The sequence below is a fragment of the Cajanus cajan genome, chromosome 10, assembly GCF_000230855.2.
Source record: "Cajanus cajan strain Asha chromosome 10, NIPB_CcT2T_4, whole genome shotgun sequence".
Classification (NCBI taxonomy): Eukaryota; Viridiplantae; Streptophyta; class Magnoliopsida; order Fabales; family Fabaceae; genus Cajanus; species Cajanus cajan.
The window spans coordinates 38,284,962-38,307,137 of NC_138526.1; the positions used below are offsets into that span (position 1 = coordinate 38,284,962).

Here is a 22,176-nt window from a genome sequence, read left to right on the forward strand (position 1 = left end):
TTGTACGACGGCTAGGTGAGTCGTTACAATAAAATTCAAAGTTAAATATTAACATTACATTTTTCATAACTTAAAAATTTTTATATGTCATTTTTTAGCTTAAATTTTTTATTCATAATTTTTTTTTTAAAATTTGTATCTAGACAGTTTTAAAATTAAAAAAATAGCTCCTAAAGCAAAATTTTTAAAATTCTCCTTATTTTTATTTTATGATCAATAAATTTGAATATCCGATGTTAAAATAATAATAATAAAAAAAAAAAGAATTGTTGACCGAGGTTGTCTTGTAAAAGACTGTATCGACATTGGACAAGTTGAGTCCATGGAATTTCCTTTGGGAAGCCGAAGCCGCGCCCCCACTCACATAGCGTAAGGTCTGTCTCTTTGTCTCTCTCCTTTATTTATAACTTTCACGCACTTTCTCTCTTCTGCGTAACACTATAATAACACCCCCATCAACCTTCACTCTTCTTTCACTCACTTTTTCTTTCTTTCTTCCTTCAACCAAAGGAGTGGATATTCGCCTACCATTATGGACCCTGACGTCGTCGAGATTCCTCCCCCAATTCACCCCTCTTCCAATTTCTACGACCACAACAAGGCAAGCTCCTCCCACCGATTCAAACTTCCGATTTTGTTTCTTCTGGAATTCGTGGGGGGGGGGGGGGGGGTGTTTGATTGTTTTTCGTTTGTGGGGGTCTTCAATTCTCTCTAAGTTTTGATCTTTTTGAAAAATCTTAATCTGGGTCTTCACTTTTCAGCCATGATCGTTTTGTTTTGTGTTGTGTGTTGGTTAACCCGTGTTTTCCCCCTTTTTGCTTCAAAGCAACTGCTCTTGCCGCTGTTAAGGCCTCCTTTTTTCGTGTTGGTTGCTGCATGCGAGGTTTGTTCCTGGAGTGGGTTTAGTGTGACGTGTACGTTGTGACATTGTAAATTTTGACTGTGTTATATAAGTGTCCTGTGTGTGTGGTTTTGGATGGATTGTGGGTTTCTTGTATCGTCTTCTTTGCCATTTGGGTCTTCATTTGATGATCACGTGGTTGTTACCCCAAGGGTTTGGAGTTTAAGGTCTTTTAATGCATTCATTGGAATGGAAAGGGGCTATGCTATAAATAGCCTTTGGGTAATAAATTGGTTAAGATTTATTTGCAAATTTTTTGCAACTTCAGGCTGATCATATCCTTTTTTCTCCCTGGTGTTGTCAGTGTACCTAAGAATAGATGTCTCATGTGATCGAGAAACTCCCAGATCAGATTGTTGTTTTTTCTCGGGTTGTTCTATTATGGAAATGTTTGTTCATGTTGAATTGCATGTGATATATATATATAATTTTTGGTATGTTTTAGAGGGAGGATAAGGTTATATCAATAAGATGTGTTGTGTGGGCAACTTGGCACTCAGTTGGTGTTTATGTTTGGAACTATTTCCTAGGGCCTTCAAGGATAATTTGCATGCCATTTGCAAATTCGGGTTGTGTCTAATGCATTTCCCTGTATGTTGCCTCCATCCAAGGAAAAATTAAGAAGTAATTATATTGATTTTTGTTCTCATATGGCTAGCTAGGAAAGATAAACTAAACTAATTTGTGATAGTCTATTAGTTTATTTTTCTTTATCCTTTCAAGTCTAATTTGCACCTGGCCAACAGCATAGTCCAATTTGATTGATTGACTCACTGGATAAATTAAATTCATCTCTTAATTGTTTTAAGGAGTAAGGACTTTTGAATAAAACAGTAATATGTCATTGCTAGAAGACAACACAGTAGAGCTTATATATGCATGTGTAATAGGGTTGTGTTATCATCGTTCATCACTATAGTTGTACTGTTTTTTTCACCTGTAGTTTGCCCTTGAATGGTGAATTCGATATTTCTCTGCTATTTTCCTGACATACTATACCGTTTTTCATCTTTTGATTGTGAAAAGCCATTGGTTATCTGTTACCATTAGCTAAGATGAACTAGTCAAGGCCTACTTTTGTGTCATTTATGGCAAAGTCTGTTGTAAATGAAATGTTTCTAGTCCCTGCACTTAGGAAATTGTAGGATCAAACAGTTTGTGGGTTGGCCATCAATGTTCTGTTTCTTTTATGTGATTTTTTCCTCTTAAGTTTGTTTGTCTTAATTTTTCTATTATTCTTCCTGTTTCCAATGAATAAATAACTATGTGATTCAGGTATTCATGGTATCGATGTGTGTAACTGTTGGGTCTTTGTGGTTAACCTGTAATACTTTTTGTAGTTTGAGTGAGCGTGAGCAAAACATTGTGCTTTTAGGAAAAGTAAAAAGGAAACTTAGCAAGGGAATTCCTCTCTAAAATATTATTGATTTCATTTTTCTTTTTCTCTACTGTATGTGAGGTTTTAGACTTGAGCGTTTTCTTTTGGTTTCTTCTCCAGCATAAATATATTTTTGATTACATCACCCTCCCTTGCCTTGAATTTTTTCTTTATTACATGAATGCCCATTTTATTTTGGAAGCCTAGAAAATCCTTTTACTGATGGGAAGTTTGTGAACGAAAAATCATGGGAGGTTTCTTTAGGTTTACGAAGGTATGATTTCAGTTCAGGGAGGTCGCTTGTATTGATTTTCAAATTGTTGAGGAGATTTGTTAAGGAGATTCCATGCACTTTGTTTTTATGAAGCTACCAGTATCTTCAGAAATTAGAAGCCAATATTTAACCATGGGCTCTTTAATTGGAATGCTAATAAAAAATTAACTTACTGTATTTATATTTCAAGTAAGTGGGACACAAGAACAAATTTTAACCACTAGTTGTTAAGGGGTACTGGTGCCATCACAAAATGGAAGAATTCCACTAACAGATCTTTTGTATGATTAGAGTAAATACAAGGGAAGATTGTTTTACCATGTTTTGTTAATACTTCAGTTTGAAAATTGACAAGCAATGCTGTTTCTTTGATATATATTTTGGCTCTCTTATTGTTGTCTGTATAATATGAATATTTCTGAGTCTACCTTTTCTTTACTTAGTTATAATAATTGAATTTTACTTTTCTAGGTCATTTTGCATGATGTGATTGAGATTGACAATGATGATGACTCTGAGGATGTAGTGATAATCGGCGAAAAAGTTAATAGTAGTAGCAAAGGGAAGACAATTGATGCTGTTCATGATGATCATCAACTTGTGGTTTGTATAAGATTTGTTTTGTGTTATTTGTTGCATCCGATAGATGGTATCCTTTCCATCATGAGAACGGCTCTTAACATTTTGCTTGAAATCCTTTTCAGAAAATGCCTGATTATGCTTTCTCTCTACCTGGTGTGAACAATTTTGGATCAGCTAGTGGAATTGCATCTTCTAACGGTTTCCCTTCAGTGTCAAATGATTTAATCAATATTGATGATAGTCATGGTTCTGAATATGAAGATGATGACTTCATTGATATTGTTTCAGAAGATTATATGGACGTAGATGAGTATGCTTTATTACAGAAACACTTTGATAATGTGGATATACCTCCTGGAATTGAAGCACCTATGACTTGGTTGCCACCAGGCTATGACATAGGTTTGAATAAGACTGGCAACAGTACATTATATGATCCTTGGCTTCATATGCAATCAAGTGCTATAAAAGGTCCAATGACGCCCTCTACTCAGTCTTCTTTATCATTAGAGCCAACTAACTCTATAGTTCAAGGATCTTTGGTGGGTAGTTCTAACATTCAAATCAAAATGGATAATGTTGATCACTCTTCTGGAATGTCTTTTTCTCCTCAATTATTTTCTCAATCTGCCCCTTGTAAGAAGAAATTAGTTACTTCAAAAATCAGAGGGCGTACATCAAATGCTTCATTAGGAGTAGAGTCATCTAAGTCTCACTGCTTTTTAGGGAATTTCCATAGTAAAAAGAAGCTTTCCTCATCATACAATGGTTTTATTGACAATTCAGAGGCTGTGAAGATGCCACATGCAGGTGAGCCACCATATTGGGGGCAATTTAAAAGTGCTAAGAAGGCAGATGGCAGTAGCACTTCATCCCATTCAAATTTCATTGGACTTCATGGATCATTGCATCCTGTGGGAATAGATTCAGGAAAACCTTGGTGGAAGATTTCTCATAAAACTAAACCATTATCTACTCCTCATAATAATATTCCTAATCATATTTATCATCCATTTGATCCTCTTCATGCCCATCCTGAGCATGTATTTGATAATAACTGGGTACATGATTCTACTAGAGATGGATTTAGTGGAACAGCTGTGGACAGCTCAATTTTGACAATCTCTGACGAAGCGAAAGATGAAATTCTGAGGAAATTCCAAAGTTTTAAACAATTTGACACTGTTGAAGACACTTCAGACCATTACTTTGTTCATGTTAATTCTTCAGTGAAGCAGGTAAATTTTTTGAGATGCTTTTTGTTTCATTTCTGAGCTTAATTACTTGGGTTTACCATGAACCTATTTCTTGAACAGTCTCCCAAGAATTGGGCTAAAAAAATTCAGGAAGAGTGGAAGATTTTGCAGAAGGATTTGCCAGGTAAGTTTGTTTCAGTATTCCTGCTACAAAACAGTTGTACTTGAACTATTTTCCTTGCCATATTTAATTTAGTCTTTAATTACTTCGTAGCATTATAATTTTTTTGATAGAACTTTTTTTTGAAAGAACTCCAATCATTGTTATTAAAATGGTAGGTTGGTTTCCTGTCATATCCTAAGAGCATTATCTTGGTTAATTTTATGATTAATCCTTTTAAAATAATGTTTTTTTAACTTTTTCTTTAGAAGAATCCAAATGCTTGTTCTGAAATTGGAAGTTGAACTTAGAGATACCTGTAAAATTGTGTTATGAGCTCTCTTGTTCTGTAATCTTTGACTATTTCTTATTCCCCCTTCAGATTTAATATTTGTTAGAGTTTATGAGTCAAGGATGGATCTTCTAAGAGCTGTCATTATTGGAGCAGAAGGGACTCCTTATCACGATGGCCTTTTCTTTTTTGATGTTTTCTTTCCCAGTAGCTATCCTAGTGTACCGCCGGTATGTGGTTGGGGATACTGTAACTGTCTGGCATTATTTTATTGTTCATTCTTTTTAAACCAAGTCTGACACAAGGGCCATTTTATCATTGCAGCAAGTTCATTACCACTCTGGAGGTCTTCGGCTCAACCCAAATTTGTATGATTGTGGAAAAGTGTGCCTTAGTCTACTTAACACCTGGTCTGGCAACAAAAATGAGAAGTGGCTTCCAGGTGTTTCAACGATTCTACAGGTTCTGGTCTCTATACAAGGTCTAATCCTGAATACAAAGCCTTACTTTAATGAACCTGGATATGCACGCATGAGTGGTTCAGCAAATGGCGAAAAGAAATCCTTTCAGTATAATGAGGATACATTCATTCTATCATTGAGGACGATGATGTATATGATACGAAGGCCTCCAAAGGTTTGATTCTAGTCTTGGTTCATTTTTTATATCTTTAGCAAGGTTGCTTTGCGATATTCACTTGTGGTTGAAAACTGCCTTAATTGCGGTCACCCTAGCCCTTCTTAGTTGTGGTCATTTTGGGGGTTGCCTTAATTGTAGTCTCAAAAGTGGTGTTAAGTCTCGTATCGACTAGAAATATGACTTAAATAGAGCTATTAAAGGCCAAATAATATTCACTTTACAAGTTGGTTTTGTGAGATTGAATTAGATCTTAAACTCAAATTTTAATATGATATCAAAGCTTATCCTTACTAGATCTATTGTTGGGTCCACTTGTATTGTCAGTTTGTCACACTCCAAGCCGGGTAGCCTGGAGTGTGAAGGTGAAGGATAGTGTTGGAAAGCTACCTTGATTGTGGTCACCCCTAACCTGCCTTAGTTGCAGTTTCTTTGAGGGCTCTGGCTTAATTGTAGTCTCAAGGGTGGTATTTAGTCTCACTTTGATGAGAGATATGACTTAAATAAAACTTATAAGCTGGTTTTGTGTGGTTGAATTTTATCCCAAGTTCAAATTCTAATAATTTCTTGGTAACCTTGTTTATTTTTTATTTTTTTGGGGAGAGGGTGAGTAAGGAAGGAAGGGGTGGGGTTGAAATCAAAGAAGCAATGCCTAGGCATATGCTTGTGCATTTAGAATTGTTTTGGATATTAAATGTAAAATATACATTGTTTTGGATAATTTAGGAATCAAATGTAAAATTTAGAACAGACTGAGCATATTACATATATGCAAGTGCTTGATGGCTTCATTTAGTGTCTTCTATAATATATTAAAAAGGATATATTATGCATGGTTTCTTATTAGTCAGTAATTGAGATCTCGTCTTAACCATTTGTCCACTCAAGGCCCTGTACCTGAATGTGCTTTGGGATTATTACTATCTCCATCCCTTCAGGGCTGAACTTTGGGGGCTCAAATGGGGCAAATCCTATGGTTGGGAGGGGGTATGAGACACACTTGTATCTCCTTGTTCTATTTAGTCTTGTCAACATCTTTATGTCTTTTTACTTGCAGTTTGTTGAACTAAAACTATCATTGCAATATAATAATGCATTATTTGCCTTATCAACATATATGCCCACTACATTGATCTGTGGAAAATGGTCTTCACGTGAATGAAGATGATGGAAACCCAAAAATGGGTGAGTATTATTATTTCAAAATAGAAAATAGAGATTGGCAGATTAATCTCTTGCCTCCTTTTCTCAAGCACCGGCTCCAATTACAATCCAATAAAAATTCTCCAAAACTGTCTCCCTCTCTCAAATTACTCTATTCTTATAATCAACTCTCAACTAACTTGCCGAAATTGTTAAAAGAAGATAAATCCTAAAGATAAGCTATGATAATAGAATTCAAATAATATAATCATAAACTAAATCCTAAAGATAAGTTATGATAAAAGAATTCAAATGATAAATCTTAAAGATAAACTATGATAACAAATTCAAATAACATAATCCTAAAGATAAATTATGATAACATAATTCAAATGACATTATCATAAACTAAATTTGCTACTTTGAATTGGATTCTATCCGAAGACGAATAGGGCAAGTGCTATAATGCACACATAGAGGAGACGTAACAATTGAGAATATTTCTTCTTATTATGATCTAATTTACATGGATGGTCAAAATTAAAAGTTAGTTAGTGGTACTGGTATTGGACCACTTAAAAAAGTCGTGCATTTTTCTTTAGTTTTGTCCACTTAAAAAGGTTCTCATGTTCCTTGTATATACATGTATCAAATGATTGTTGCCTCAAACATGTTTCTACTCCTTTTTGGGGGTTCAAAGCTTAACACAATGCTATTTTTTGTTTCAGAATTTCGAGGACTTCGTTGTGGGGCATTTCTGCAGCCGAGCTAGTGATATTCTGGTGGCATGCAAAGCATACATGGAAGGTGCTCAAGTTGGCTGTTTGGTCAAAGGAGGGGTTCAGGACGTTGATGAGGGTGACAAGAGCTGCTCAGAGCGATTTAAGGAGTCTTTATCTGGATATATGAACATGCTTGTCAAAGAGTTTGCTCAAATTGGAGCAAAGGACATTGAGAAATTCCTGCCTCCAGCAACAACACTAGTAGTGAACAATCCATCAGGTGTTGATTCCCCGGTTGCAACCTGAGCTGAACATTTTCTTGGATAAACCGTTTTGATACATACACCAAAACCATAGTATATCTATTCTGACATAATGTCACGTTTTTGTGTTTTATATTATATAGTTTGGACTCTTGTTATCAATCTTATTTTCACGAACATTATATAGAACAAGATCTGCTCAAAATTGTATATATTTAGTTGCAAATAAAAAATATAATACTTGTTAGAATGACTTCAGATCACTGATCATGTTATGGCCTACATGTGTTTGTTTGTTGTGTTTTGTTTTGCCTCGTTCATATTGAGCAAAATGGATTAACTTTGGGGCGTGAGTGTAAAAGGACTCATGTTGCTTAATGGTTGAAGTTCAAGTTCTGCCTTTTGGAAATACAAAAAATTAAAGTTGAGAGGAAATCTTCACCTGATCAAGACAGTTGAAGCTCTCAAGGGAGACTAGTCGGTGTTTGACTAGTCAGTGTTTGATGGAGACTAGTCAATGAAAAAAAAAATTGTAATACAAGCTCTATTTTTATAAAATTGGCTTGATTTTAATTTGATCTAATATACTTCCATCCAAAATCCATAAAAAAATGTTAAATAGTTGCATTTATTAATCCTGTATAGGAACTTTCTACCATATTACATTTGCTATTACTTTTGATTTTAATTATAAGTAATGAATTGGATTTTTTTTTTCTTAATTACTACTTCCATCCTTATATATAAGATTATTATTTACTTTTTTGAATTTTTTTTTGGTTTTTATACTTTCATTTTTCTTATTGTCATTTGCATTAATTATATATCCCTTAAAATAGTCTTATTTAATTAATAATTTTTTTAGACAAAGGATAATAAATATTTGAAATTAATTGGATTAAAACTTTTTCTCTCTTATTAGAATTAAAAGAGATCAATGGGCATATAAAAATTTCTTTCTTCTAAACATAATTAATTAAATGAAAAATGAAACGAGAGGTTAATTTTGAAAAATTAGTTGAAACTATTGACAAATTTAATATTTAACTAAATTAACTAATTTCTTTAAAGGGTGTAATTTATTTGAAATGATCTTATAATTAGGACTTGATAGTATAAACAATTATTAGTTTTTATAATTGCTTAGGATAATTTTTTTATATCTTTTATTTATTAAGAACTCTATTTTTTATATAACATTAAATATGAACAATCACTTTTTACCAAAAATATGACAATCACTTAAAATAAAGAATATATTTATAATAAAATTTAAATTTATGATAAAATTAATTAAAAATAATTATAGTAATTATTTTTCTTGATTTTAATGATTTATCATATATTTATAATTAGGATCAAAGTTAGTATTACCCTACAACTCATGAACATCTTCAACCGTTAAAAACCAGAGAATTGGACCGGTTTGGAAAGTTTGACATCTGATTCTATTAGATTTCAATCATATATATTCTGTTTGAATTTGGTGTTTTGATCACTTTTTAAAAATTCGGGTTTAAAAGTTTGATTTGATTTGCTTAAGAATCCGTTTCTTTTAACTTCTATCATGCTTTATTTTTATTTGAAGAAATTACTCCGATTTTGTTTTTTGCATGTTTATTTATGCTTTAAAAAATCATAATACGAAGAAATAAACGTAGATTTCAGTGATGTTCACCTTTCCACCACTCTTCTCTCAGTCGTCCTCTTAAATATAAAGGTTATTTTGACTATTTTAGATTTTAAAATTCAGACTTCGTGTATTTTAAGAATAATTTTGAATTACATCATTATCCATTTAAACCTATTTTGGTTTGCATATAAGATTAGCAGTCTAAATTAAAAGTTAACAATGCGATAAACTTGAGATTAGGAGGGAGAAACACTTCACTAAAAAATCAGTCAATTTTTTTTTGTTGACAAAACTTAGTCATCATTTTCAATAATATTATAGTGATTAAACAAATGTCTTAAAATTATAAGACCATTTAAAAGAATTATGCATTTTTTTTGAAAACAAATTATATAATTTTTTTTATAAAATTTATATATATTTTAATTTTAATTTTTTATATTATGAAATCTAACGATTAGCATTTATTTTTGTGGCTAACGTCTAAAAGAAGTTTGATTTTACTTTTATAGGTAAACTTTTGAGTGTCACCATCTACCCTACCCTACTTAAGAAGGTTAAAGTCTTGATTGCTTTAACGTGTTGTTCAATTTTGACTCACTCTACTCATTCTGTGATTCATGACCACAGCGACGACTATACAAGTCTCTGAGATTCTCTTTAAATATTGTGTTTGTGGTTCGGAATAAAAAGAAGAAAATTTTAATAAAAAGAAAAAGGTACAAGTATTGAATTATAATGTTACATTGACTAATTCTCTCTGTTCTTAGAAAATTAAGCAACACTGTCACCAGGAATATATAATTAAAGAACTCTTATTTTTCATGTATTTCAATAATATATGTGATGTAAATTTTTAATGTTGACATACATTTGTGAAATATCAGACAATTTTAGATTAATTTGAAATTTATAATTATAATATATGTGGTATGGATTTTCATCAATCGGTGAATTTTAGAATAAAATTATCAGTATAAACTTATGAAATTATACCAAAACTATAAGTAAAATATAAGCCAAATTTTCTATGATCGTAGATTTATAGTAAATTAGTATTTTAACATGTGTAATGTAGATACATGTTTATTATATATAATTAAATATATAAATTATATTTTTATTATGTTTGAATATATATATATATATATATATTATATTTAAAATTATATAAATAGATATTTTTTAAATATATAAATTATATTTTAGATTTGAGATAAATAATTTATGTTATAGCACAAAATTATTTTTATTTATTGATAATTTAATTTTAATTTTTTTATAAATAATTATGATAAATAAAAATTAAATTAGATAGGAAGTTAAAAGAATTACTATAAATTTTTTTGTCAAAGAAAAATTCTCGTGTAAAATAATGATTTATATTTAATATAAAAAAATTAAATTTGTGATTAAGCTGTATACATTTCTTATACAGACAAAAGGTGTGAGAAAATATTAAGCCTCATTTTCTTTTCCATTTCAAAAATTATACATAAATAATTTATCACCTATCACATTATCACTTTCATTTATTTTATAGGTTAAAAATACAATTTAATCTATGCGTCACAAATTCCTGATTCTGTTCTTATACGTTAAAAATTATTAATTTGGTCACACTAAAAAAAAGTTAATGATGACATCGACTTACACACTCGAATTAAAGTAAAAAGTTAATGATGACATAGACTAAATTAATAACATACGTAGATGACTAAATTAATATGATTTCATGCATAACAAGCTAATCGAGAATCCGCGACCTGTGTAATAGCTAAATTATTGAAGTAAGTCTCGGATAAGATTTGCAAATCTTTCTTCGGTTCACACTTCACAGGTCACAGTTACATTTATGATTTTAACGTTAGAAGTACGTCTTTGTTTGGCATGCAATAATGCAGAGAGACACTATATATGTGAATCAAATCCTTTCTTTGTTTCTCACTCTCTACCTTCCTTCATAATAATTGAACTATAGTTAGATGATCATGGCAACAAATTTTCTTCTCTCCATCCTCTTTTCTCTTTTCACTTTCTTCTCCTTCAACCCTCTGTCCTCCTATGCCTCACAACCTTCTTACAAAGACCACTGTGCTTCCATAGTTGAAGACTCAACCCCCACCTCCAAACTCAGCCTCAACCCTTTCCCTCTTGGTGATCATCACAATGGTTACTACATAGGAGGTGACAGCATCATCGATGTTGGTGCTTCTTGGAACCGCTTCTCCTTTTACCTCTCAAAAAGGGAGACACGTGCCACTCAAACCCCAAAACTTTTCAAAGTTGTTGCCACTATATCATTTAGAAGCACCAACACATTCAGTGATGGTTATGGTTCTTATTATGGGGCTCATCGTAGAGGTTACGTGACCTTTAAGCTTGATGGGTTTTGGCATGAGTCTTCAGGGAAGGTTTGCATGGTTGGGATTGGTGGTGGTTTTTCCAAAGCAGGTAACCCTCTCAATGTGAATGCTGTTTTTAAGCTTAATAATGTGTTCAATGCAAGTAACATCACTAGCTTGGTTAGTGGAAGCTTGGAGAGTTTGAGTCCTAAAAAGGATGAGAACTACTTTGAACGCATTTCTGTGTTGATGTTTCCAAAAGGAAGTTACAATTATTCCTTGGATACCATAGAAGTTGCTAGGGAGTTCTCTCAAGGGAGTGATGATAGGGAGGGATTAGCATTGAACTTAAATTCATTTAGTTTTTGTAAGTCTCCCCTCTCTTGGGGGATTGGAAGACTCCAATTAGAGTACTCTCTTGATTGCCATTCATCTAAGAAATGTTCTATAAGTGGGAGTTCTGGTCAAGGTCAACTTCCATCCCTAATGTCTTTGACAGGCTTTGAATGTTCTCTTACTGCTAAGAAACATAGGTTGAGGGTTCTAATGGAGTTTCCAGATATTCGTTATCATTTGATTAACCAAAGTTTTGATGCCAAAACTATGTTAGTAGGGGAAGGATGGTGGGATGAGAAGAACAACATGTTGAGTGTAGTTGCTTGCCATATCATGGGAATGTCAGCATCATCCTTGGATGGCACTCATGTGGGTGATTGCTCAGTAAGATTGAAATTGAGATTCCCCTTAATTTGGTCAATAAAGAACACTAGTAGCATAGTGGGCCAAATTTGGAGCAACAAGAGTGCAAGTGATCCATCATATTTCAAGATGGTAACATTTAGAAATGATGAGGATCGTGGGGTGGCAGGTCAAGGCTTAAAGTATGAGTATAGCCAACTAGAGAAGGTTAACAAAACATGTCCAACACACAAGCCTAATGACAAGGGGAAAAGATATCCAGAGGCCGATTCTCGCAACATGGGATTTGGTGTGTCAGTTAGAGAGTCTAACAAAAGAGTAGCATGGGGATATTCAGAACCCTTAGCTGTTGATGATGAATTCTCTGAGTCTAGCCTATATAAAACTTCTGATTCTTTCTCAGTTTTCTCAAATGAAGTTCCTGATGGAATCCTCAACATCAACAATGGTAGCTTGTTTAACATAAGCTACAAGATTAGCCTCTCAGTGATGTCTTCATCAAAGTTAGGTGACAGGGATTCTGTGTTTAATTTGTCCTCTCAGAGAGTGAAGATCTCAGCAGAAGGAGTTTATGATGCTGGATTAGGAACCTTGTGTATGGTAGGTTGCCGTGACATTCTCTCTAACACAAACACCGAGATACCAGTAGCTCATTCTGTGGACTGTGAGATTCTATTGAATTTTCAGTTTCCATCATTGGACTTGAATGATGGAAGCTACATTAAGGGAAGTATTGAAAGCACGCGTAAAGAACATGATCCTCTTTACTTCAAGCGTTTAGACCTATCCGGGGTTGCATATTATAGAGAAGCAGCAAGAAGAAATGTTTACAGAATGGATATGGAAGTCATCATGGCTCTAATCTCCACAACTCTAGCATGTGCTTGTATAGGATTGCAACTCTACAAGGTGAAGAGAGAACCAAATGTGCTACCCTTCATGTCACTTATTATGATGTCAATTCTCACGTTGAGTTACATGGTGCCCCTTGTTCTCAACTTTGAAGCTCTTCTCACTCAAAATCCCAACAACAAAAACTGGCTATTCAGAAATAATGGATGGCTTGAAGTTAATGAAACAAGTGTGAGGCTGATCACCATGGTGGCTTTCTTGTTGCAATTTCGGCTCTTGTATTTGACTTGGTCAGCAAGAAAGAGTGATGAAAGCAAAAAAGGCCTATGGATTGCTGAGAGGAACACAACTTATGTTACTTTACCCTTGTATGCATCAGGGTTATTGATTGCTTTGTTGGTGAAGTTGAACAAGGGTCCATACCAGCCTTCATATTGGGAGAACATGAAATCTTATGCTGGTTTGGTTTTGGATGGTTTTCTCTTACCACAAATCATTCTAAACCTTTTTTCAAATATGAGAGACAATGTTCTTTCATGTTCTTTCTACTTTGGAACTACTTTTGTGAGACTGTTGCCCCATGCCTATGATCTTTACAGGGCTCATAGTGATGCTCCCCAAGATAATGGTTCATACTACTATGCAGATCCAAGTGAAGATTTTTACTCCACTGCTTGGGATATTGCCATTCCACTGGGAGGTATCCTATTTGCTATCATTATCTACTTGCAGCAACGTTTTGGTGCACATTGTATTTTGCCTCATAGGTTCAAAGGGTCTAAGGTATATGAAAAGTTGCCTGTGGTTACTGAATCTGAAGCAGAAAAGGAAACAACCAACATGTAAAATGCCTCTTATGATGCCAAGTTCTAATGGCCTGATTCTGATCAGGGTGACTCTCAAGCAGTTCTGTTCAATGTTGATGTAATTTAGCTATGAAGTTGTGTTGTTGTAGCCTCGGCAATAGTTTTTTTTTTTTTTTTTTGTAAAAGACTGTTCATGTGGCTGATTAAGCAAAGTCTTGTGCCCCTGTCCTCTTAGTTTAAAGTTAAATGACTATTGTGTTTTGTGGATTATAGAATTGGATGTCGATGGATCTCTTGATTATAATTTTAAATAATTTTTTAGGAAGGTTTCGGTTTTGGACATGAATAATTCTATTAAGAATTATTCATCGAGTAAGTAAATTCTTCATCCTTATAATATATATATATATATATATATATATATATTAATATAAAAATATTAATTTAAACTAATATTAAAGTGACAATGATTATTACTTTAAATGATATGTTGATCATTTATATCTTTAATTTCAATTATTTTTTATTGTCTCTTATAATTCAATAATAATCGAATTAGAATATGAAAAAATAATTTTTTTAATTTGTATAAAAATTCATGTTAATATACAATAAATTTGGAAAACTAAAATTACAATAAAAATTCAATGTCTTAATATATTTTCCTAATTTGTGATAAATATATGTATCAAACTCTCTAACCTTCAAAATAGATATTTATAAGGATTTTCTACTCAAAGCGTCAATTATTACATTGGTTTTACTAAGATGTTAACTAAACTCAAAATTGTAGTCCTTAAGGAACTCACACTTCTTTTGTCTCATATTAAGCTCATTTTGTTAAAAAATATACTTAAGGGTCTTATGGTCACTAAACACTTCAAATTTTGACCCAAACAAATAATGACTCCACAATTTCAACACAAGCACTACAACATCTAACTCTAGGTCATGGGTAGATAATTTTGCTCATGAACGTTCAACTGCCTAGATGCATAAGCTACTACTTTCCTCTTTTGCAAAAACACTTTTTAAACACATCTTTGAAGTGTCACAGTACACTACAAAGGTCTCACTAGGGTTAGGCAACACTAAGATATATGCACTAATTAATCTCCTTTTAAGCTCTGGGAAGCCTCCTCACACCTAGAGTCCCAAACAAAAGATTGTATCTTTCTAGTTAACTTAGTTAAAGGAAATGCTAACCTAGAGAAATTCTCTATGAACTGCTTGTAGTAATCAGTTTGTCCTAGAAAACTCATAATCTCAAACACTAACTTAGGTACCTTTCATTCAAGCACAACTTCTACCTTAGAAGTATCTACAACTATCCCTTCCTCAGAGATCACATGCCCTAAGAAGTTAATACTATTCAACCAAAACTCATACTTAGACAACATAGCATACAATTGCTTATCTTTAAGGGTTTGCAAGACTATTCTAAGATGCTCAACATGCTTTTTCCTAGTCTTAAAGTATGAGAATGTTATCTATGAAGACTACTACAGACATATCAAGGTAAGAATGAAAAAACTTATTCATGTAGTCCTTATTCGGGTGCATTGGTCACACTAAAAGGCACAACCAAATACTCATAGTATCTATCGGGTCCTAAAAATACTAATTTGATAAAATATTGAAACAAACATATTTATAATTTAGAAGTATTCATTTAATTGACTCTTATACTTTTAGGTTTAAAACAAAAGAATGAAAATAAAAATTAATAATTTAAAATTAAATTAAGAAAGATTTCAATCCAATTATTATTAACATACTACAAAATAATTTAATATATTTGAATTATATTTCACATGGAATTATAATACAATATATTTTAGTTTTTAAGCATTTAATTTGTGTGATGTTGTGAATCATTTAAAAATTTATTTTCTTAAATCAAATGGACTATTATTAAAGGATCAATTTCAACTTTTGGTTATGACTATGAGGAGTATTTGGTGGAGAACTAATGAAATTGATGTGAAATGCAAAGCATGAATAAATGAAGGCAGTACTGATGAATTGACCAAAATTTACTCTCATAGATTGAATAAATGCTAACAAAATGTTGAATGTTGACATCCGACAAATTTTGTGTAGGTTATGGAACCTCCTTTAAATGTATGGATTCCTCCCCATTAGACAAATTAAAATGCAGTTGTAATGCACCTTTTTTTTTTTTTTATTAAGGAAGACTTCATAGGAATTAGAGTTTGTTTAAGGAACGAAAGAGGTGTTTTTTTTTTTTTTGCAAGCAAGAATTGTCTTTATCAAACATTCAAACTCAATATGTCGATAAAAGAGACAGAAGTAAGTGTTGTATTACATATTCTTAATTAGTTCCACAATTACCAATTTCATAATATGATTATTGAATTAGATTACAAATTAATAGTGGATCAAATTTATAGTAATAGGACATTACTAGAAAAGTGTCATTTTTCTACAAAAAAATATTTGCAAAAATTTTTTGTGAATTTTCCTGCAAAAAAATATTCGCAGAATTTTCTTGCGAATTTATTTGCAAAAAATAATTTACAGATATTTCTTACAAATTTTGCTACATTTTTAATGATCATAGAAATTTTTTTCTATGGTAAAAACTTGTAGAAAATATTGTAAGAATTTTATTTTGTTTCTTGCAGATTTTCTTGCAAAAAATAAATTCGCAAGTAATGTTTACTAAATGGTAGAAAATTTTTGCAGGTAACTTTTCCTGCAGATTTTCCTACAAATTTTAATCCGTAGGAAAAATAAAAAATATATATTTAAATTTATAAGTTTAATATTTTAAAAAAACTTCAAGTCCCACATCAATTGAAAATAAAATAATTAAAAAGTATATAAGTTGAGACAACACTTACCTTACAAGTTGATTTGTATGGTTGAGTGTTAGACTTATAATCTAATCTTAGAATTTAAAACATTATGTATCACATGTTGGAGCCATGGAAACAAATGCTTTAGATGAATTCATTGCGAGCATTTGAAAGTTGAAGAATTATTGATATAATTTATAGTAATTTTTTTAATTTTTTTCGTAAAAAATATTCTTACAGAATTTCTTGCGAAAAAATTTGCAGGAAACTTTTCTGCGAATTTTGCAGGAAACTTTCTTGTGAATTTTTTTCGCAAGAAATTTCGTAGGAAAATTTCCTGCAAATTTTAAAATTCACAAAAATATATTATCCACGAAAGTATTACTTGTAGATAAAATTTCGCAGAAAAATTTGTAGGAACAACGTTTTCTACGAATTTTTTACAAAAATTCGCAGGAAAAGTCGCATGTAATAAGAGAAATTCTAGTAGTAGAAAATTATTTCAAAGTGTAATATGATTTTTAATCAAATTAGATAGATTATAAGATCTTCTATAATTCAATATAATATAAAAGAAAGTAATTTAGTAACTCATTCCTTAAATAGAAATTCTATTTTATTTGATTCAAAGAATATTTATAATGAAATTTATCATTGTATTCAGAATATTACTTTAATGAAAAGAATATGATTTTGTTGGTGTAAAGAAATATTTAATTTGTGTGATATTATTTCCACATTTTATTCATTTCATTTTGATTTTTTATTTAAGAGGTATATAATAATCTAATATTTAAGTGACACAGTAAAACAAATTATTTTATAAAAAAATTAAATAAAATTGCATCATAATATATATATATATATATATATATATATATATAATTACTAAAAATAATATATTTCCTAATTTAAATAAATGTTACCGTCTAGTTTTATTAGATAAAACTCCAATTCCCGTAAGTTTATCTCCCGAGTGAGCAAATAAATTTGCTCACCAAGTAAAGCAAACAGATGGAAAAGTTCTTTCTTCTTATTTGAATGAATAAAAACAAAATTAGAAAGAAACAAGTAAATTATATAAAAATAACTTCTTATAATAATAATAAATTCAATTTAAGCATATAAATTTAAAATCTGTACTATATTTCCTGATAAAAAATTGTTATTAATTTTTAATATTTTTATGTTATAATAAAAAATGGTTAAAACTAAAAATAACTAAACAAAACCCAGCCTTTGAACGTGGTTTTTGGGTTAAGTAATTACAGAAATAACTATTTGACGTCTTCTTTGTCTTGACTAAGGACAGTTTTTGGCAATATGTGAGCGATGAATTGTTCCAACTTTCAAGTCTTTGTGGGGTTGAACAAAAGCAAGTCCTTATCTAACTATCCATAAATATAAATTAATAACATAGAATTTCTTCATGGCTATAGAAATTGCCGTCCTACACCTTTGTCCTCTTATTAAACAATTAGTCAAAGAAACATCGAAGGAAACGTTCCCAATTAAGTTTCTATATCCACTACTTGTTCATATTATTAGTATTGTCCACTCATATAAGTTAAATCAAGCTAGTTTGAAAATTGATCTGTACCCAAAAAGTATGGATTATGAAAATTCCTCATATTAATTTGGATTAATGATTTCCAACTTCAGTAGGCACTGAACAAAAAAATCGATATATGTTTTTTGCTCGTAAGATAAACACAGTGGCAGAGAGAAAATTACATGACCATTTACAAAGGGTGAGACAATTAATTACAGTTCAAGATAGCCTTAGAAATGTCAATGCTTGCTTGAGCATGCTAAAACGCACTTGAGATAGAGACAACACATGTTGGAATGGTGCGGCACCATCAAAAGTGTAATAATTGTAAGGACTTGTTTATTTAAGAGTTTCTTTTACAAATCAATTGATCTTTTGACAAGAGCTTAAGGAAAAATATGCACAGAAATAAATTATTTCACGCAAACTCTTCTTTTAATAATAATGACTAATGAGAGTCAAGTGACAATGTACTCTCTTAAATATGAAAGTGAATCATCTAATATCTATTGATCATAGATGTTACTATATCCACCAAGCCATAGTGAACAATTGCATCATTTTCAAAGTTTAAACTTAGAAAATTCATCAGAAGCTTCTTAGAATTTGTCAAAAAAAAAAAAAAACTTGTATGACTTTAGCACACCATGGGAAGCCGATTTATTTGTTGAAGATCTCACATCGATAAATGATCAAAATAGAATATATAAGTAAGAAATAATTCTTTTTTATAAATCGATTTGTAAAATTAAATTAGGTCTAAACTCACAATTTGACATCATATGATAATCTATCTTAATAATTGTTTTTAGACCTATTGTGTTACTTGAGGCAGCCCAAACCCACAAATTTTGAACTCTTAAGTGTCATTCAGCGGAAAATATAGCAGAAGCATAGAGATATATATATTATACAACACTGAATTGAAATCTTGCTTTGTTCCTCTACGATTGATCATGATCATGAATTCTCTTCACTCCATTCTCTTCTTTCTTCTCACTATCTCTTCTTTCTACCTTGTCTCCTCTTTTACTTCAACACCCTCTTACAAAGACCATTGTGGTTCAATAGTTCCAGAGTCAACTCCCAATGGACTCATCCACAACTCTTCCCCTTTTGATGATTACTACAGAGGTTACTTCACAGGAGGTGATAGCATCATAGATGGTGGAACTTCCTTTAACCAATACTCCTTTGCCTTCGAACCAATGCACACACGTGCAACCAAGTCCTCTGACTTGTTCAAAGTTGAAGGCTCTGCATCACTCACCTCCAGCATATCTTACTACCATGTAGGGAACGTCAGCTATGGTGAGAGGTTGAGATATGAGCGCCAACGCCGCTACCGTAGAAGCCATGTAAACTTCAAGCTTGATGGCTTCTGGTCTGAGTCTTCAGGGAAGGTTTGCATGGTAGGGACAGGAAATGGTTATTCCAAGGAAGGTAAGTATCTTAATCTGGATGTTGTGTTTAAGCTTGATAATGTGTTCAATGCAAGCAATATCACTAGCTTGGTGAGTGGAACATTGGAGAGCTTGAGGAAGGATTGGAGCCACTTTGAACCCATTTCTGTGGTGATCTTTCCAAAAGCAAATTACAAATATACCTTGGATTCCATAAAAGTAGCCAATGAGTTCTCTTCTGGGAGTGATGATACTACAAAGGGTGGTTTACCATTGAATTCAATGAGTTTTTGTTCACATTCCCTCTCAAGGGCTATTAGGAATCTCCAATTGGAGTTCTCTCCTGAGTGCAATTCTTTTAAGAATTGCACTCCTATTAGTGAGAGTTCTGGTCAATTGCCATCTGTAGTGTCTTTGAAAGGCATCGAGTGTTCTATCACTAACAACAAGCATAGGTTGAGGGTTCTGATGAGGTTTTTGAATATTAGTGACTTCGGGATTAGCCAGAGTTTCAATCCTGAAACTATGTTGGTAGGAGAGGGATGGTGGGATGAGAAGAGAAACATGTTGTGTGTAGTGGCTTGTCATTTCATAGGCAAGTCATCATCCTTGGCTGGTACTCATGTGGGTGATTGCTCCATAAGATTAAGATTGAGATTCCCCTCAACTTGGTCAATCAACAGCACTAGTAGCATAGTGGGCCAAATTTGGAGCAACAAGAGTACTAATGATCCAAGCCACTTCAAGATGATAACATTTAGAAATGGTGATGATCGTTGGGTGGGAATTCAAGCTAAAAAGTATGAGTATAGCCTATTAGACAGAGTGAAGAAGTCGTGCCCAAAACACAAGCCTGTTAAGAACAAGAAGAGAACATATCCAGATGCCTATTCTTATGACATGAGATTTGACATGTCAGTTAGAGAGTCTAACAAAAGAGTAGCATGGGGATATTCAGAACCCTTGTCTGTTGGTAATGAGGTCTCTACCTTAGGTAAGAATGTCTCAAGCTCCTTTGTAGAAGTTAATGAGGTAAAAAACAACAGTGGTGGTTTGTTTAACATTAGCTACAAAATCTCACTGTGGTTTAATTCAACCAGTGACAAGAATTCCCTGTTAAACCAGTCCTCTTGGTCGGTGAGGATTTCAGCAGAAGGAGTTTATGATGCTGGAGCAGGAAGCTTGTGTATGGTAGGTTGCCGTGATCTTCACTCAAACTCTCTCTCACCAGTAGCTCATTCTGTGGATTGTGGGATTGTGGTGAAGTTTCAGTTACCACCATTAGAAGCAAAAAGTGGAATCTTCATTAAGGGAAGCATTGAAAGCACACGCAAGAAGTCAGATGCTCTTTACTTCCAACCTTTGGACTTATCTTCATCTGCATTTTACACTGAAGCAGCTAAAAAAATAGTTTGGAGAATAGATATAGAGACCATCATGGTTCTGATATCTACCACTCTAGCATGTGTTTTTGTGGGATTGCAGCTCTTCCATGTGAAGAGACACCCCAATGTGCTCCCCTTGATCTCACTTATTATGATGTCAATGCTTACTTTAGGCCACATGATACCCCTTGTTCTAAACTTCGAAGCACTTCTTACTCAAAATCCTAACAACAAAAACTTTGTATTTGGAAATGTTGGGTGGCTTGAAGTGAATGAAATAGCTATAAGGCTAATCACCATGGCGGCTTTCTTGTTGCAATTTCGACTCCTTCAACTAACTTGGTCATCAAGAAAGAGTGATGAAAGCATAAATGGCCTCTGGATTGCTGAGAGAAAGGCTGCTTATGTCACTTTTCCATTGTATGCTGCTGGCTTATTGATTGCATTGCTGTTTAAGTTGAAGAGAGATGGAGATGAGGTTGCTGTGCTTACTCCATTGAACCAACATCATTCTTCATCTTGGGAGAACTTAAAATCTTATGGTGGTTTGGTATTGGATGGCTTTCTCTTGCCACAGATTATCCTAAACCTGTTCTCAAACATGAAGGACAATGTTCTTTCATGTTCTTTTTACTTTGGAACTACTTTCGTGAGATTGTTGCCTCATGCCTATGATCTTTACAGGACTCATAATTTTGCTCGCGTAGATAATGGATCATACTTCTATGCGGATCCAAGTGCAGATTTTTACTCCACTGCTTGGGATATTGCCATTCCATTGGGAGGTATCTTGGTGGCTATCATTATCTACTTGCAGCAACGTTTTGGTGCCCATTGTATTCTTCCTCAAAGATTCAAAGGGTCTAATGTGTATGAAAAGGTGCCTGTGGTTGCTGAATCAGAAGCTGAAGTAGAGACAAACAACTTGTAACATGCACTTTTGACCCTTAAGTGCAAATGGTCTCATCATGGTGAATCAAAACTAGGCCATTTCTAATTTCATGCAAGAAGTTGTGTTGTTGAAATATATGTAGTGTTTGCAAAATAAATTTTGTAACAGTAAAGGATTGCTCATGTGGCTGATTAAACGAAGCCTTGTCTGCTAAGAAATTTTAATCTAAAATACAGGCTC

General features: G+C 32.7%; 2 protein-coding genes across 2 annotated transcripts; both read left to right on the forward strand.

Moving 5' to 3' along the window:
• The first annotated feature begins 675 nt into the window (after nucleotides 1-675).
• LOC109805727 (uncharacterized) lies at nucleotides 676-14,207 on the forward strand. The gene is made up of 8 exons (XM_029272876.2): nucleotides 676-883; nucleotides 3,025-3,156; nucleotides 3,258-4,373; nucleotides 4,452-4,515; nucleotides 4,874-5,013; nucleotides 5,108-5,419; nucleotides 7,291-7,587; nucleotides 11,166-14,207. The coding sequence occupies exons 1-8, from the start codon at nucleotides 764-766 to the stop codon at nucleotides 13,920-13,922; spliced, it is 4,938 nt and encodes a 1,645-aa protein (XP_029128709.1). The 5' UTR covers nucleotides 676-763; the 3' UTR covers nucleotides 13,923-14,207.
• A 5,005-nt stretch (nucleotides 14,208-19,212) lies between these two features.
• On the forward strand, nucleotides 19,213-21,975 carry LOC109805728 (uncharacterized). Its single transcript, XM_020367905.2, has one exon. It carries the CDS (start codon nucleotides 19,213-19,215, stop codon nucleotides 21,973-21,975), a length of 2,763 nt encoding a protein of 920 aa, XP_020223494.2.
• Nucleotides 21,976-22,176: the final 201 nt, after the last annotated feature.

Bases quoted from the DNA above. Each gene is read 5' to 3' on its own strand.
- LOC109805728 (XM_020367905.2), top strand. From the start codon at position 19,213: ATGATCATGAATTCTCTTCACTCCATTCTCTTCTTTCTTCTCACTATC.
- LOC109805727 (XM_029272876.2), top strand. From the start codon at position 764: ATGATCGTTTTGTTTTGTGTTGTGTGTTGGTTAACCCGTGTTTTCCCC. The intron at 5,420-7,290 runs GTTTGATTCTAG...TTTTTGTTTCAG, and splicing joins TGATACGAAGGCCTCCAAAG to AATTTCGAGGACTTCGTTGT. The intron at 7,588-11,165 runs TGAGCTGAACAT...AACTATAGTTAG, and splicing joins TTGATTCCCCGGTTGCAACC to ATGATCATGGCAACAAATTT.